The sequence below is a fragment of the Hypanus sabinus genome, chromosome 31 (assembly GCF_030144855.1).
Source record: "Hypanus sabinus isolate sHypSab1 chromosome 31, sHypSab1.hap1, whole genome shotgun sequence".
Taxonomy (NCBI): Eukaryota; Metazoa; Chordata; class Chondrichthyes; order Myliobatiformes; family Dasyatidae; genus Hypanus; species Hypanus sabinus.
In genome coordinates this window covers 514,337-529,760 of record NC_082736.1, presented here as the reverse complement: position 1 = coordinate 529,760, position 15,424 = coordinate 514,337, and the positions used below count along the sequence as shown (strand labels likewise).

Genomic DNA, 15,424 nt, shown 5'->3' with positions numbered 1-15,424 from the left:
TCCCGTTCACTGGGTCCCTGGACCGATTAAGGATGGTCTCCATGGCTTTGTGAAGTCTTAGCCTGCTTTTTGAGGAAGTTACCAGGAAAGTCGATGAAGGCAAGGTTGTTTTCCACATGGACTTTAGCAAGGCTTTTGACAATGTCCCGTATGGGAGGTTGCTCAAGAAGCTTCAGTTGCTCGGCATTTAAGATGAGTTAGTAAATTGGACTTTAGTTCATTGGCTTTATGGACGAAGCCAGAGAGTGGAGGGTTGTCTCTCTAACTGGACGCCTGTGACTAGTGGTGTGCCACAGGGATCTGTTTTGGGTCTGTTGTTGTTTGTCATCTATATCAACGATCTGGACGATAATGTGGTAAGCTGGATCAGCAAGTTTGCGGATGTCCCCAAGATTGGGGGTGAGGGCTATCAGAGCTTGCAGTGGGATCTGAACTAGCTGGGAAAATGGGCTGAAAACTGGCAGATGGAATTTAATGCAGACAAATTTACAAGGATGTTACAGGGAGGAAACGTTGAATAGGTTAGAACTTTATTCTGTAGAGTGTAGAAGAATGAGGGGGAGATTTAGCAGAGGTATACAAAATAATGAGGGGTATACATAAGGCAAATATAAGCAGGCTTTTTCCACTGAGATTGTGTGTGACTGCAACTAGAAGTCATGGGTTAAGGGTGAATAGTGCAATATTTAAGGGGTGAGTGTATGGATGAGCTGCTAACGAAAGTGGTGGATGCGAGCTCAATTTCAAAGTTCAAGGTAAACTTTATTATCAAAGTACATATACAGTACAGTGGCTTACAAAAGTTTGGGCACTGCTGGTCAAAATTTCTGTTACTGTGAATAGCTAAGCGAGTAAAAGATGACCTGATTTCCAAAAGGCATAAGTTAAAGTTGGTACATTTCTATAATATTTTAAGCAAAATTACTTTAATTCCCATTTTTACAGTTTCAAAATAACAAAAAAGGAAAAGGGCCCGAAGCAAAGTTTGGGCACCCTGCATGGTCAGTACTTAGTAACACCCCCTTTGGCAAGTATCACAGCTTGTAAATGCTTTCTGTAGCCAGCTAAGAGTCTTTCAATTCTTGTTTGGGGAATTTTTGCCCATTCTTCCTTGCAAAAGGCATCTAGTTCTGTGAGATTCTTGGGCCGTCTTGCATCACAGCTCTTTTGAGGTCTATCCACAGACTCTCGATGATGTTTAGGTCGGGGGTCTGAGGGCCATGGCAAAACCTTCAGCTTGCGCCTCTGGAGGTAGTCCATTGTGGATTTTGAGGTGCGTTTAGGATCATTATCATGTTGTAGAAGCCGTCCTCTTTTCATCACAACAGCAAACATGATAGCACTGGCCACCACAGACCTGTAGAACATCCTCAGCATCGTCCGGCAGATGTTAAAGGACCTCAGTCTCCTCAGGAAGTAGAGACAGATCTGACCCTTCTTGTAGACAGCCTCAGTGTTCTTTGACCAGTCCAGTTTATTGTCAATTCGTATCCCCAGGTATTTGTAATCCTCCACCATGTCCACACTGACCCCTTGGATGAAAACAGGGGTCACCGGTGCCTTAGCCCCCTCAGGTCCAATGGGGATTTTGATTTACCTTTCTAGCAATCCTGTGAGCAGTTCTCTGAAAGTTTTCTTGGTCTTCCAGACCTCAACTTGACCTCCACCGTTCCTGTTAACTGCCATTTCTTAATTACATTATGAACTGAGGAAATGGCTACCTGAAAATGCTTTGCTATTTTATAGCCTTTTCCTGCTTCGTGGGCATCATTTATTTTAATTTTCAAAGTGCTCAGCAGCTGCTTAGAGAAGCCCATGGCTGCTGATTGGTGGGACAGGTTTTGAGGAGTCAGGGTATCTATAAAGCTTTGAAATTTGCATCACCTGGCCTTTCCTAACAATGACTGAACAAGCCAAAGCCCTAACAAGCTAATTAAGGTCTGAGTCCTTGGTAAAAGTTATCTGAGAGCTCAAATCTCTTGGGGTGCCCAAACTTTTGCATGGTGCTCCTTTCCTTTTTTTCACTCTAGAATTGCACAGAACAAAAATAATACACTAATGCTGTTAAAATGTTGAAAAGAATGGTTTCATCTTTAACTTTATGAATTTTGGAGATCAGTTCATCTTCTACTCACTTAACTATTCACAGCAACAGAAATTTTGACCAGGGGTGACCAAACCTTTGCATGCCACTGTATGTCTCCTTAAACAACCCTGAGATTCACTTTCCTGCAGGAATACTCAATAAATCCGTAACAGAATAATAATAAGAATCAATGAAAGTCTGCACCACTTGGGCATTCAATGAGTGTGCAGAAGACAACAAACAGAAAGAAATACTATTAAAAAATAAGCAATGAATATCAAAAACATGAGATGAACAGTCCAAGACAGCGAGTCCTTTGGTGGTGGGAACATTTCAATGATCGGGGAAATGAAGTTGAGTGAGGTTATCCTCACTGGTTCAGGAGCCTGATGGTTGAGGGGTAATAACTGTTCCTGAACCTGGTGGTGTGGGACCTGAGGCTCCTGTACCTCCTTCTCGATGGAATCAGTTCAGAGTTGAGGTTATTCTCACTGGTTCAGCAGCCTGATGGTTGAGGGGTAATAACTGTTCCTGAACCTGGTGGTGTGGGACCTGAGGCTCCTGTACCTCCTTCCCGATGGAATCCATTCAGAGTTGAGGTTATCCTCACTGGTTCAGGAGCCTGATGGTTGAGGGGTAATAACTGTTCCTGAACCTGGTGGTGTGGGACCTGAGGCTCCTGTACCTCCTTCCCGATGGAATCCATTCAGAGTTGAGGTTATCCTCACTGGTTCAGGAGCCTGATGGTTGAGGGGTAATAACTGTTCCTGAACCTGGTGGTGTGGGACCTGAGGTTCCTGTACCTCCTTCCCGATGGAATCAGTTCAGAGTTGAGGTTATCCTCACTGGTTCAGGAGCCTGATGGTTGAGGGGTAATAACTGTTCCTGAACCTGGTGGTGTGGGACCTGAGGCTCCTGTACCTCCTTCCCGATGGAATCCATTCAGAGTTGAGGTTATCCTCACTGGTTCAGGAGCCTGATGGTTGAGGGGTAATAACTGTTCCTGAACCTGGTGGTGTGGGACCTGAGGCTCCTGTACTTGCTTCCCGATGGAATCTGTTCAGAGTTGAAGTTATCCTCACTGGTTCAGGAGCCTGATGGTTGAGGGGTAATAACTGTTCCTGAACCTGGTGGTGTGGGACCTGAGGCTCCTGTACCTCCTTCCCAATGGCAGCAGTGAGAAGAGAGGATGTCATGGGTGTTGGGGTCCGTGATGGTGGAAGTTATTTTCCTGTGACAGTGTACCATGTCGATGTGCTCAGTGGTGGGGAGGCTTTACCCGTGATGGAGTGGGCCGTATCCACTACTTTTTGTAGAATACGGTTGCCTGCTTTTTGCCCAGTGTTGCCTTCTGCTATGCTGATTCCCTCTCCAGCGCCCCTCCTTCCCAACACAGTCCCCACTCCCTCCCAGCATCCGACAGCTGAGAAACGGTGACGGGGGGGTGTTTCTTAAAGCACTTCGGAAGCTCAGACGCTGTCATGGCGTAGGGTAATGAAATGCTGAGAAGCAGGCAAGGGGAATGGGTAGGCAGAATTAGATTTAATTATCACTGGTATAGGTCGAGAAAATTAGATGTCTTGTGGCAGCAATACAGTGCAAGACACAAAATACTATAAGTAATGATAGATATACACTCAGTAGCCACTTTATAGTTTTACACCTGTCTGTCTATAGACATCTAATCAGCCAATCGCGTGGCAGCAACTCAATGCACAAAAGCACACAGACGTGGTCAAGAGGTTGAGTTGTTCAGACCAAGCGTCAGAATGGCGACGGAGTGTGATGTCAGTGACTTTACCGTGGGGTGATTGTTGGGTCCAGGCAGGATGGTTTCGATCTTCTCAGACTTTACCGTGGGGTGATTGTTGGTGCCAAACAGGATGGTTTCGAGTGTCTCAGACTTTACCGTGGGGTGATTGTTGGTGCCAAACAGGATGGTTTCGAGTGTCTCAGACTTTACCGTGGGGTGATTGTTGGGTCCAGGCAGGATGGTTTCGATCTTCTCAGACTTTACCGTGGGGTGATTGTTGGTGCCAGGCAGGATGGTTTCGATCTTCTCAGACTTTACCGTGGGGTGATTGTTGGTGCCAGGCAGGATGGTTTCGATCTTCTCAGACTTTACCGTGGGGTGATTGTTGGTGCCAGGCAGGATGGTTTCGATCTTCTCAGACTTTACCGTGGGGTGATTGTTGGGTCCAGGCAGGATGGTTTCGATCTTCTCAGACTTTACCGTGGGGTGATTGTTGGTGCCAGGCAGGATGGTTTCGATCTTCTCAGACTTTACCGTGGGGTGATTGTTGGGTCCAGGCAGGATGGTTTCGATCTTCTCAGACTTTACCGTGGGATGATTGTTGGGTCCAGGCAGGATGGTTTCGAGCTTCTCAGACTTTACCGTAGGGTGATTGTTGGGTCCAGGCAGGATTGTTTCGAGTGTCTCAGACTTTACCGTGGGGTGATTGTTGGGTCCAGGCAGGATGGTTTCGAGTGTCTCAGACTTTACCGTGGGTGATTGTTGGGTCCAGGCAGGATTGTTTCGAGTGTCTCAGACTTTACCGTGGGATGATTGTTGGGTCCAGGCAGGATGGTTTCGATCTTCTCAGACTTTACCGTGGGATGATTGTTGGTGCCAGGCAGGATTGTTTCGAGTGTCTCAGACTTTACCGTGGGGTGATTGTTGGTGCCAGGCAGGATGGTTTCGAGTGTCTCAGACTTTACCGTGGGGTGATTTTTGGGTTCAGGCAGGATGGTTTCGATCTTCTCAGACTTTACCATGGGGTGATTGTTGGGTCCAGGCAGGATGGTTTCGAGTGTCTCAGACTTTACCGTGGGGTGATTGTTGGGTCCAGGCAGGATTGTTTCGAGTGTCTCAGACTTTACCGTGGGATGATTGTTGGGTCCAGGCAGGATGGTTTCGATCTTCTCAGACTTTACCGTGGGGTGATTGTTGGGTCCAGGCAGGATGGTTTCGATCTTCTCAGACTTTACCGTGGGGTGATTGTTGGGTCCAGGCAGGATGGTTTCGATCTTCTCAGACTTTACCGTGGGGTGATTGTTGGTGCCAGGCAGGATGGTTTCGACCTTCTCAGACTTTACCGTGGGGTGATTGTTGGTGCCAAACAGGATGGTTTCGAGTGTCTCAGACTTTACCGTGGGGTGATTGTTGGGTCCAGGCAAGATGGTTTCGATCTTCTCAGACTTTACCGTGGGGTGATTGTTGGTGCCAGGCAGGATGGTTTCGAGTGTCTCAGACTTTACCGTGGGGTGATTGTTGGTGCCAGGCAGGATGGTTTCGACCTTCTCAGACTTTACCGTGGGGTGATTGTTGGTGCCAAACAGGATGGTTTCGAGTGTCTCAGACTTTACCGTGGGGTGATTGTTGGGTCCAGGCAGGATGGTTTCGAGCTTCTCAGACTTTACCGTGGGGTGATTGTTGGTGCCAGGCAGGATGGTTTCGAGTGTCTCAGACTTTACCATGGGGTGATTGTTGGGTCCAGGCAGGATGGTTTCGAGTGTCTCAGACTTTACCGTGGGGTGATTGTTGGGTCCAGGCAGGATTGTTTCGAGTGTCTCAGACTTTACCGTGGGATGATTGTTGGGTCCAGGCAGGATGGTTTCGATCTTCTCAGACTTTACCGTGGGATGATTGTTGGGTCCAGGCAGGATTGTTTCGAGTGTCTCAGACTTTACCGTGGGGTGATTGTTGGGTCCAGGCAGGATGGTTTCGAGCTTCTCAGACTTTACCGTGGGGTGATTGTTGGTGCCAGGCAGGATGGTTTCGATCTTCTCAGACTTTACCGTGGGGTGATTGTTGGTGCCAGGCAGGATGGTTTCGATCTTCTCAGACTTTACCGTGGGGTGATTGTTGGGTCCAGGCAGGATGGTTTCGAGTGTCTCAGACTTTACCGTGGGGTGATTGTTGGTGCCAGGCAGGATGGTTTCGATCTTCTCAGACTTTAACGTGGGGTGATTTTTGGGTCCAGGCAGGATGGTTTCGATCTTCTCAGACTTTACCGTGGGGTGATTGTTGGTGCCAGGCAGGATGGTTTCGAGTGTCTCAGACTTTACCGTGGGGTGCTTGTTGGGTCCAGGCAGGATGGTTTCGATCTTCTCAGACTTTACCGTGGGGTGCTTGTTGGGTCCAGGCAGGATGGTTTCGATCTTCTCAGACTTTACCGTGGGGTGATTGTTGGTGCCAGGCAGGATGGTTTCGATCTTCTCAGACTTTACCGTGGGGTGATTGTTGGTGCCAGGCAGGATGGTTTCGATCTTCTCAGACTTTACCGTGGGGTGATTGTTGGTGCCAGGCAGGATGGTTTCGATCTTCCCAGACTTTACCGTGGGGCGATTGTTGGTGCCAGGCAGGATGGTTTCGATCTTCTCAGACTTTACCGAGGGGTGATTGTTGGGTCCAGGCAGGATGGTTTCGAGCGTCTCAGATATGGGTGATTTGGGTTCTTCGCACAGAGCAGGGGTTTCCGACTTTTTTAATGTCCTGGACCCCTGTTGTTAACTGAGGGGTCCGTGGATCCCAGGCTGGGGTTGCCTGCTCTAGCGTTTACAGGGAATGGTGTGGGAAAACAAAAAAATATGTATCCACGAGTGGCAGTTCTGTGGGTGAAAACACCTGGTTAATGAGAGAGGTCAGAGGAGAATGGCCAGACCGGTTCGCACTGGCAGTGACTCAGATAACCACACGTTACAACAGTGGTGTGCAGAGGAGCATCTCTGAGCACGCAACACGTTGGGCTGCATCATCAGAGGCCATTTCGGTTCCACTCCTGTTCCTAACAGAGTGGCCACTCTGTACATCAAAAGGAAAGGTGTTGTGCAGAAACAGTGAGGGAGCTGCGATGAGGGAGGACAAGTAGAGCTTCAGGCCCTGCACCTCCTGTCTGATGTGGGGGCATTTTGCCGAGGGCTGTTACATTAACGAGCTTGTCTTCTATCTCCCTTCAGCTGCTGATGGGTTCACCGCGCCGGAGTGGGGGTAGCCTCTTTCCCTCGGGTCTCCCCAGCTTACAGAGCGTGAGCAGACAGCAAGGTGAGCAAGAACTGGGGCCTCGGTGAGTTGGTTCCATTGTCCTGGCCGTCCTTGTGATCGGGGAGCGGGGAAGCTCTTCCTTGTCTTCATTCGAGCTCGGACTGGTGCAGGCTTCTGGGACGTGCCGCGCGGGATCGGCCCTGCTGCCCTCGCGCTAACCTACTGACCGGACCGTGGGAGGAGACCGGAGAACGCGAAGGAAACCCACAGACGATGTTGGGAGCTGCAGTAGTGTCGGCGGTAACCGTTACACTGCCGCGTGACGCCCCGAGTCGGGTACGGTGAGATAAGCGTTGTAACTGAAAGCACGTTGCATCAGACAACACGCAGAGTACAAAATGAGCAGAGAATTGATCTATTAGTTTTCCGTACCACGGCTACTGATCATCTCCTCACACCAGCACAAGGGGGAAGCGGCATGGAGTGCTACACGGACACACTGTGCTGCGCAGGCAGGTGCAAGGGCCACGATGGGGCAGCTTGTCCACCTTGTTGGGCGTTCAACCGTTCTTCGAACAGTGGGGTGGAAAATGTCCTTGAGCCTGGTGGAACGTGCTTTCGGGCTGTTGTGTCACCTGCCCGATGGGAGGGGAAAGAGGGAAGGTGGGGCTGGATGGGGTGTTTGATTATGCTGGCTGCTCTGCCGAGGTTTTCTGTTACGTGCCATCCAGTTAATTGTTCTGCACATGAGTACGTAGAGGGACCATGCAGTTTCCTTCTACCAGCGGGGTAGGTGCTGTCGTTGAACTGGCTGGTGCGAGCTCTCAGGCTTTTGCATCTTGCATCCGATGTGGGAGGGGAGAGAGAGTGTCTGGGGTGGGGGGGTGACTACTTTACTGAGGCAGTGAGTCCGTGGAGGGGAGGCTGGTTTCTGTGACATTCCCTGCATTCTCGGAGAGCTGTTACTGTACCGAGCTGTGATGTGTTTGGTCAGGGTGCCCTCTGGTGTGTGGATAAAATAATTAGTCAGGGTCGCTGAGGGCCTGCCCAATTCCTGAGGAGGCAGAAGCACCAGGGAGCTCTGGCTGTGGTGCCATTGCGGTTGGACCAAGACGGGCTGTTGGTGATTTCAGTCCCAGGAATCAGAATCAGAATCAGACTTTAATCGCCAAGTCCCTGTGCACACACAAGGAATTTACTTCCGGCAGATGTTGTCTCTCTGCTCATAACAATAATAATGATCAATATAAATGAAAATATAGATTATACATACAGGTAGTGCAATCCAAGTAACAGTTAGCCGACAGTTAACCGGCAGTTAACTGTTCAGCAAAGTGACCGCAGTAGGGAAAAAACTTCTCCAGTGCCTATTAGTCTTAGTCTGGAGGGATCTGAAGTGCCTACCAGACGGAAGCAGTTCAAACAGTCCGTGCGCAGGATGGAAGGAGTCCTTTATGATGTTTATGAATCTGAAGCTCTTGACCTCAGTTCCTGATGTAAACAGGACTGTGTGAACAGTCCCCTCCCTCTTCCTTAAAACGAGCCAACGCCCGATGCTCAGCCCTTTTTCTGACATAGAAAGAGTGGTTGTTGTCAGAGGATGCGCTAGAAAATGGGGAGAGAAACAGAAGACTGTAACGCCGGTATTTGTGTGCTCAGAGACGGGCGGAGATGAGGGAGTGTGTGCCGACTCTCTCCGCACCCTTAACCCTGCTGCCCCTCCCCTCCTCAGGCAGGTCCCAGCAGCCCCCGTCACTGGACAGCGTGAAGACCGAGGTGCTGCTGAAGCTGACCTTCGGCGGAGTCACGGCCACGCTGCTGCACCTGGAATGCAAGCCGCCAGCCACCCTGCCCGCTGCCACCCGCCACTACTTCACCGAACTGACGTACTTCAAGGACGCCATCTTCGGAGGCCGCGACTTCACCCACACGAGGAGGCAGTTTGAGAGGGCCTGTCCGCGGAGTAACATCAGGTACAGTCCTGGAATGGTACAGCACAGAAACAGGCCATTTGGCCCCACCTGGTCATGCTAACCTCTGTGTCCGACTACACTAATTCCATTTAGTCCCATTAGAACCTTATCCCTCTGTACGTGTGTCTCCCTAAATACCCCTTTAACATGGTGATTGTATCGGAATACACCAATTCCTCTGTCAGCACCTGCCAGATATCAGCCTCTCCCTGAGCAAATAAAAAACTCCTTCCTCTCACCTCAAACCTCTGCTCTCCTGCTTTTGATACCCCAACGGTTTGGGTGGCGGGGTGGGAATACGTCTCTACCAATGGAGGTGTGAGGGGCTCTTCCCTCTGCCGGCCTGCAGGTCACCCTCGGGCAAGGTGTAGCTCCTGCTTAGCCCCCGATCAGGGTGATGTGAAGCCGTGGGAGCAGGTGGTGGACGGTCGTATGAGCAGCCGGTGCAGATCACAAGTCCTGGTTACGTGACCACTGATGCCAGGCAGACAGTCTCTGATAATGGCTGGGGTCACCCGTCTTGTAAAGAGGCTGCCCAGGAAGCAATAGCAAACCACTTCTGTAGAAGAATTTGCAGAGGACAATCATGATGGCCGGTGTTGTGCTTTGCTGCTGCTTCTGCATGGGAGGGGAGATTTGGGGTCCTAACTAACTCTCATTCATTCTCTGGGGCACTCCACTGTTTTGTGGATGTTTGCAAAGAGAAAGACGTTCCAGCTGTACGATGTATGCACTTCTCTGATGTGAAATGTCCCGATTGTTAATATGGAAGGACCTGATGACGATGACCATGGGGAAAAAGATTTGGGTCATCTGCCCCGTTTCATTTTACACCCCCTGTCAACTGAGTCTTTAGTACACTTTGGTATGGAGAAAGCAAATCAGACTATTCAGTCAATTCTTCCAACTGAAACTTTCCTCTGTCTGTGATACTCACTCCCTGTAGTCTTCAGTAACACACTCTAATCCGACATCCTTCATTCCCAGATCGTCCACTCATTCCTCTGTTATTTTATAATACACACTCACTTCCTGTAGTCCTTAATGATGCACTCTAACCCTCACATTCTCGGTAGTGTTTATTCTATAATACACACTCACTCTCGAGCTCATGTTCCTGACAGTGTTTATTCTTAAATACACAATCACTCTCGAGCTCATGTTCCCGATGGTGTTTATTTTATAATACACACTCACTCTCGAGCTCACGTTCCCGGTAGTGTTTATTTTATAATACACACTCACTCTAGAGCTCACGTTCCCGGTAGTGTTTATTCTATAATACACACTCTCAAGCTCATGTTCCCAATAGTGTTTATTCTAGAATACACACTCACTCTCGAGCTCATGTTCCCGGTAGTGTTCATTCTATACTACACACTCACTCTCGAGCTCATGTTCCCGGTAGTGTTCATTCTATAATACACACTCACTCTGAGCTCATGTTCCCGGTAGTGTTCATTCTATAATACACACTCACTCTGAGCTCACGTTCCCGGTAGTGTTCATTCTATAATACACAATCACTCTCGAGCTCATGTTCCTGGTAGTGTTCATTCTATAATACACAATCACTCTCGTGCTCACGTTCCCGGTAGTGTTCATTCTATAGTACACACTCACTCTCGAGCTCATGTTCCTGGTAGTGTTCATTCTATAATACACAATCACTCTCGAGCTCATGTTCCTGGTAGTGTTCATTCTATAATACACACTCACTCTCGAGCTCATGTTCCTGGTAGTGTTCATTCTATAATACACACTCACTCTCGAGCTCATGTTCCCGACAGTGTTCATTCTACAATCCACACTCACTCTCGAGCTCTTGTTCCCAATAGTGTTTATTCTATAATACACACTCACTCTCGAGCTCACGTTCCCAGTAGTGTTCATTCTATAATACACACTCACTCTCGAGCTCATGTTCCTGGTAGTGTTCATTCTATAATACACACTCACTCTCGAGCTCATGTTCCTGGTAGTGTTCATTCTATAATACACAATCACTCTCGAGCTCATGTTCCTGGTAGTGTTCATTCTATAATACACAATCACTCTCGTGCTCACGTTCCCGGTAGTGTTCATTCTATAGTACACACTCACTCTCGAGCTCATGTTCCTGGTAGTGTTCATTCTATAATACACAATCACTCTCGAGCTCATGTTCCCAATAGTGTTTATTCTAGAATACACACTCACTCTCGTGCTCATGTTCCTGGTAGTGTTCATTCTATAATACACACTGACTCTCGAGCTCATGTTCCTGGTAGTGTTCATTCTATAATACACACTCACTCTCGAGCTCATGTTCCCGACAGTGTTCATTCTACAATCCACACTCACTCTCGAGCTCTTGTTCCCAATAGTGTTTATTCTATAATACACACTCACTCTCGAGCTCACGTTCCCAGTAGTGTTTATTCTATAATACACACTCACTCTTGAGCTCACGTTCCCGGTAGTGTTTATTCTGTAAGACACACTCACTCTCGAGCTCATGTTCCTGACAGTGTTTATTCTCTAATACACACTCACTCTCGAGCTCACGCGTGTTCATTCTATAATACACAATCACTCTCGAGCTCACGTTCCTGGTAGTGTTCATTCTATAATACACACTCACTCTCGAGCTCATGTTCCCGACAGTGTTTATTCTATAATACACACTCACTCTCGAGCTCACGCGTGTTCATTCTATAATACACAATCACTCTCGAGCTCACGTTCCTGGTAGTGTTCATTCTATAATACACACTCACACTCGAGCTTACGTTCCCGACAGTGTTTATTCTGTAACACACACTCACTCTCGAGCTCACGTTCCTGGTAGAGTTTATTCTGTAACACACACTCACACTCGAGCTTACGTTCCCGACAGTGTTTATTCTATAATACACACTCACTCTTGAGCTCATGTTCCCGGTAGAGTTTATTCTGTAACACACACTCACTGTCAAGCTCACATTCCCGGCAGAGTTCATTCTATATTACACACTGTCTCTCGAGCTCATGTTCCTGACAGAGTTCATTCTATATTACACACTCACTCTCAAGCTCATGTTCCCGGTAGTGTTCATTCTATAATACACACTCAATCTCGAGCTCATGTTCCCGGTAGTGTTCATTCTATAATACACAATCACTCTCGAGCTCACGTTCCCGGTAGTGTTCATTCTACAATAGACACTCACTCTCGAGCTCATGTTCCCGACAGTGTTTATTCTATAATACACACTCACTCTCGAGCTCATGTTCCTGGTAGTGTTCATTCTACAATACACACTCACTTTTGAGCTCATGTTCCCGATAGTGTTTATTCTATAATATACACTCAGTCTCGAGCTCACGTTCCCGGTAGTTTTTCTTCTATAATACACACTCACTCTCGAGCTCACGTTCCCGGTAGTGTTTATTCTGTAAGACACATTCACTCTCGAGCTCATGTTCCCGATGGTGTTTATTCTACAATACACACTCACTCTCGAGTTCATGTTCCCGACAGTGTTTATTCTCTAATACACACTCACTCTCGGGCTCACGTTCTCGATAGTGTTTATTCTATAATACACACTCACGTTCCCAGCAGTGTTCATTCTATACTACACAATCGCTCTCGAGCTCACGTTCCCGGAAGTGTTTATTCTATAATACACACTCAATCTCGAGCTCATTTTCCCAATAGTGTTTATTATATAATAAACACTCACACTCGAGCTCACGTTCCCGGTAGAGTTCATTCTATATTACAAACTCTCTTTCGAGCTCATGTTCCTGACAGTGTTTATTCTATAATACACAATCACTATCGACCTCATGTTCCCGGTAGTGTTCATTCTATAATACACAATCACTCTCGAGCTCACGTTCCCGGTAGTGTTCATTCTACAATCCACACTCACTCTCGAGCTCTTGTTCCCAATAGTGTTTATTCTATAATACACACTCACTCTCGAGCTCAGGTTCCCAGTAGTGTTTATTCTGTAAGACACACTCACTCTCGAGCTCATGTTCCCGATGGTGTTTATTCTACAATACACACTCACTCTCGAGTTCATGTTCCCGACAGTGTTTATTCTATAATACACACTCACTCTCGAGCTCAAGTTCCCTGTAGTGTTCATTCTATAATACACACTGACTGTCGAGCTCACGTTTCCGGTAGTGTTCATTCTACAATCCACGCTCACTCTCGAGCTCTTGTTCCCAATAGTGTTTATTCTATAATACACACTCACTCTCGAGCTCACGTTCCCGGTAGTGTTCATTCTACAATCCACACTCACTCTCGAGCTCTTGTTCCCAATAGTGTTTATTCTATAATACACACTCACTCTCGAGCTCAGGTTCCCAGTAGTGTTTATTCTGTAAGACACACTCACTCTCGAGCTCATGTTCCCGATGGTGTTTATTCTACAATACACACTCACTCTCGAGTTCATGTTCCCGACAGTGTTTATTCTATAATACACACTCACTCTCGAGCTCAAGTTCCCTGTAGTGTTCATTCTATAATACACACTGACTGTCGAGCTCACGTTTCCGGTAGTGTTCATTCTACAATCCACGCTCACTCTCGAGCTCATGTTCCTGGTAGTGTTCATTCTATAATACACAATCACTCTCGAGCTCACGTTCCTGGTAGTGTTCATTCTATAATACACAATCACTCTCGAGCTCACGTTCCCGGTAGTATTCATTCTACAATCCACACTCACTCTCGAGCTCTTGTTCCCAATAGTGTTTATTCTATAATACACACTCACTCTCGAGCTCACGTTCCCGGTAGTGTTTATTCTGCAAGACACACTCACTCTCGAGCTCATGTTCTAGATGGTGTTTATTCTCTAATACACACTCACACTCGAGCTCACGTTCTCGATAGTGTTTATTCTACAATACACACTCACTCTCGAGCTCATGTTCCCGATAGTGTTTATTCTGTAATACACACTCACGTTCCCGATAGTGTTTATTCTATAATACACACTCACTCTCGAGCTTATTTTCCCAATAGTGTTTATTATATAATAAACACTCTCTCTCGAGCTCATGTTCCTGACAGTGTTTATTCTATAATACACAATCACTATCGAGCTCATGTTCCCGGTAGTGTTCATTCTATAATACACAATCACTCTCGAGCTCACGTTCCCGATAGTGTTTATTCTATAATACACACTCACTCTCGAGCTCACGTTCCCGGTAGTGTTTATTCTACAATAGACACTCACTCTCGAGCTCATATTCCAGATGGTGTTTATTCTCTAATACACACTCACACTCGAGCTCACGTTCTCGATAGTGTTTATTCTATAATGCACAATCACTCTCGAGCTCATGTTCCTGATAGTGTTTATTCTATAATACACAATCACTATCGAGCTCATGTTCCCGGTAGTGTTCATTCTATAATGCACAATCACTCTCGAGCTCACGTTCTCAATACTGTTTGTTCATGAATACACACTCACTCTCGAGCTCACGTTCCCGACAGTGTTTATCATATAATACATACTCACTCTCGAGCTCATGTTCCCGGTAGTGTTTATTCTGCAAGACACACTCACTCTCGAGCTCTTGTTCCCAATAGTGTTTATTCTATAATACACACTCACTCTCGAGCTCACGTTCCCGACAGTGTTCATTCTATAATACACAATCACTCTCGAGCTCACGTTCCCGATAGTGTTTATTCTATAATACACACTCACTCTCGAGCTCATGTTCCCGGTAGTGTTTATTATATAATACACAATCACTCTCGAGCTCACGTTCTCGAGAGTGTTTGTTCAAGAATACACACTCACTCTCGAGCTCATGTTCCCGGTAGTGCTTATTGTATAATACACACTTACTATCGAGCTCATGTTCCTGGTAGTGTTCATTCTATAATACACAATCACTCTCGAGTTCACGTTCCCAGTAGTGTTCATTCTACAATAGACACTCACTCTCGAGCTCATGTTCCCGACAGTGCTTATTCTCTAATACCCACTTACTATCGAGCTCATGTTCCTGGTAGTGTTCATTCTGTAATACACAATCACTCTCGAGCTCACGTTCCCAGTAGTGTTCATTCTACAATAGACACTCACTCTCGAGCTCATGTTCCCGACAGTGCTTATTCTCTAATACACACTTACTATCGAGCTCATGTTCCTGGTAGTGTTCATTCTATAATACACACTCACTCTTGAGCTCATGTTCCCGGTAGTGTTCATTCTATAATACACACTCACTCTGAGCGCACGTTCCCGGTAGTGTTCATTCTATAATACACACTCACTCTCGAGCTCATGTTCCTGGTAGTGTTCATTCTATAATACACACTCACTCTCGAGCTCATGTTCCTGGTAGTGTTCATTCTATAATACACAATCA

General features: G+C 47.0%; 1 protein-coding gene across 1 annotated transcript in view; it reads left to right on the top strand.

Moving 5' to 3' along the window:
* The window catches only part of atg2a (autophagy related 2A), a 464,956-nt gene that overhangs the window by 123,578 nt on the left and 325,954 nt on the right, over positions 1-15,424 (top strand). Inside the window, exons 10-11 of the mRNA XM_059954818.1 lie at positions 7,046-7,130; positions 8,803-9,043. Of these exons, the coding sequence (XP_059810801.1) occupies positions 7,046-7,130; positions 8,803-9,043 (326 nt within the window). The remainder of the gene's footprint in view (positions 1-7,045; positions 7,131-8,802; positions 9,044-15,424) is intronic.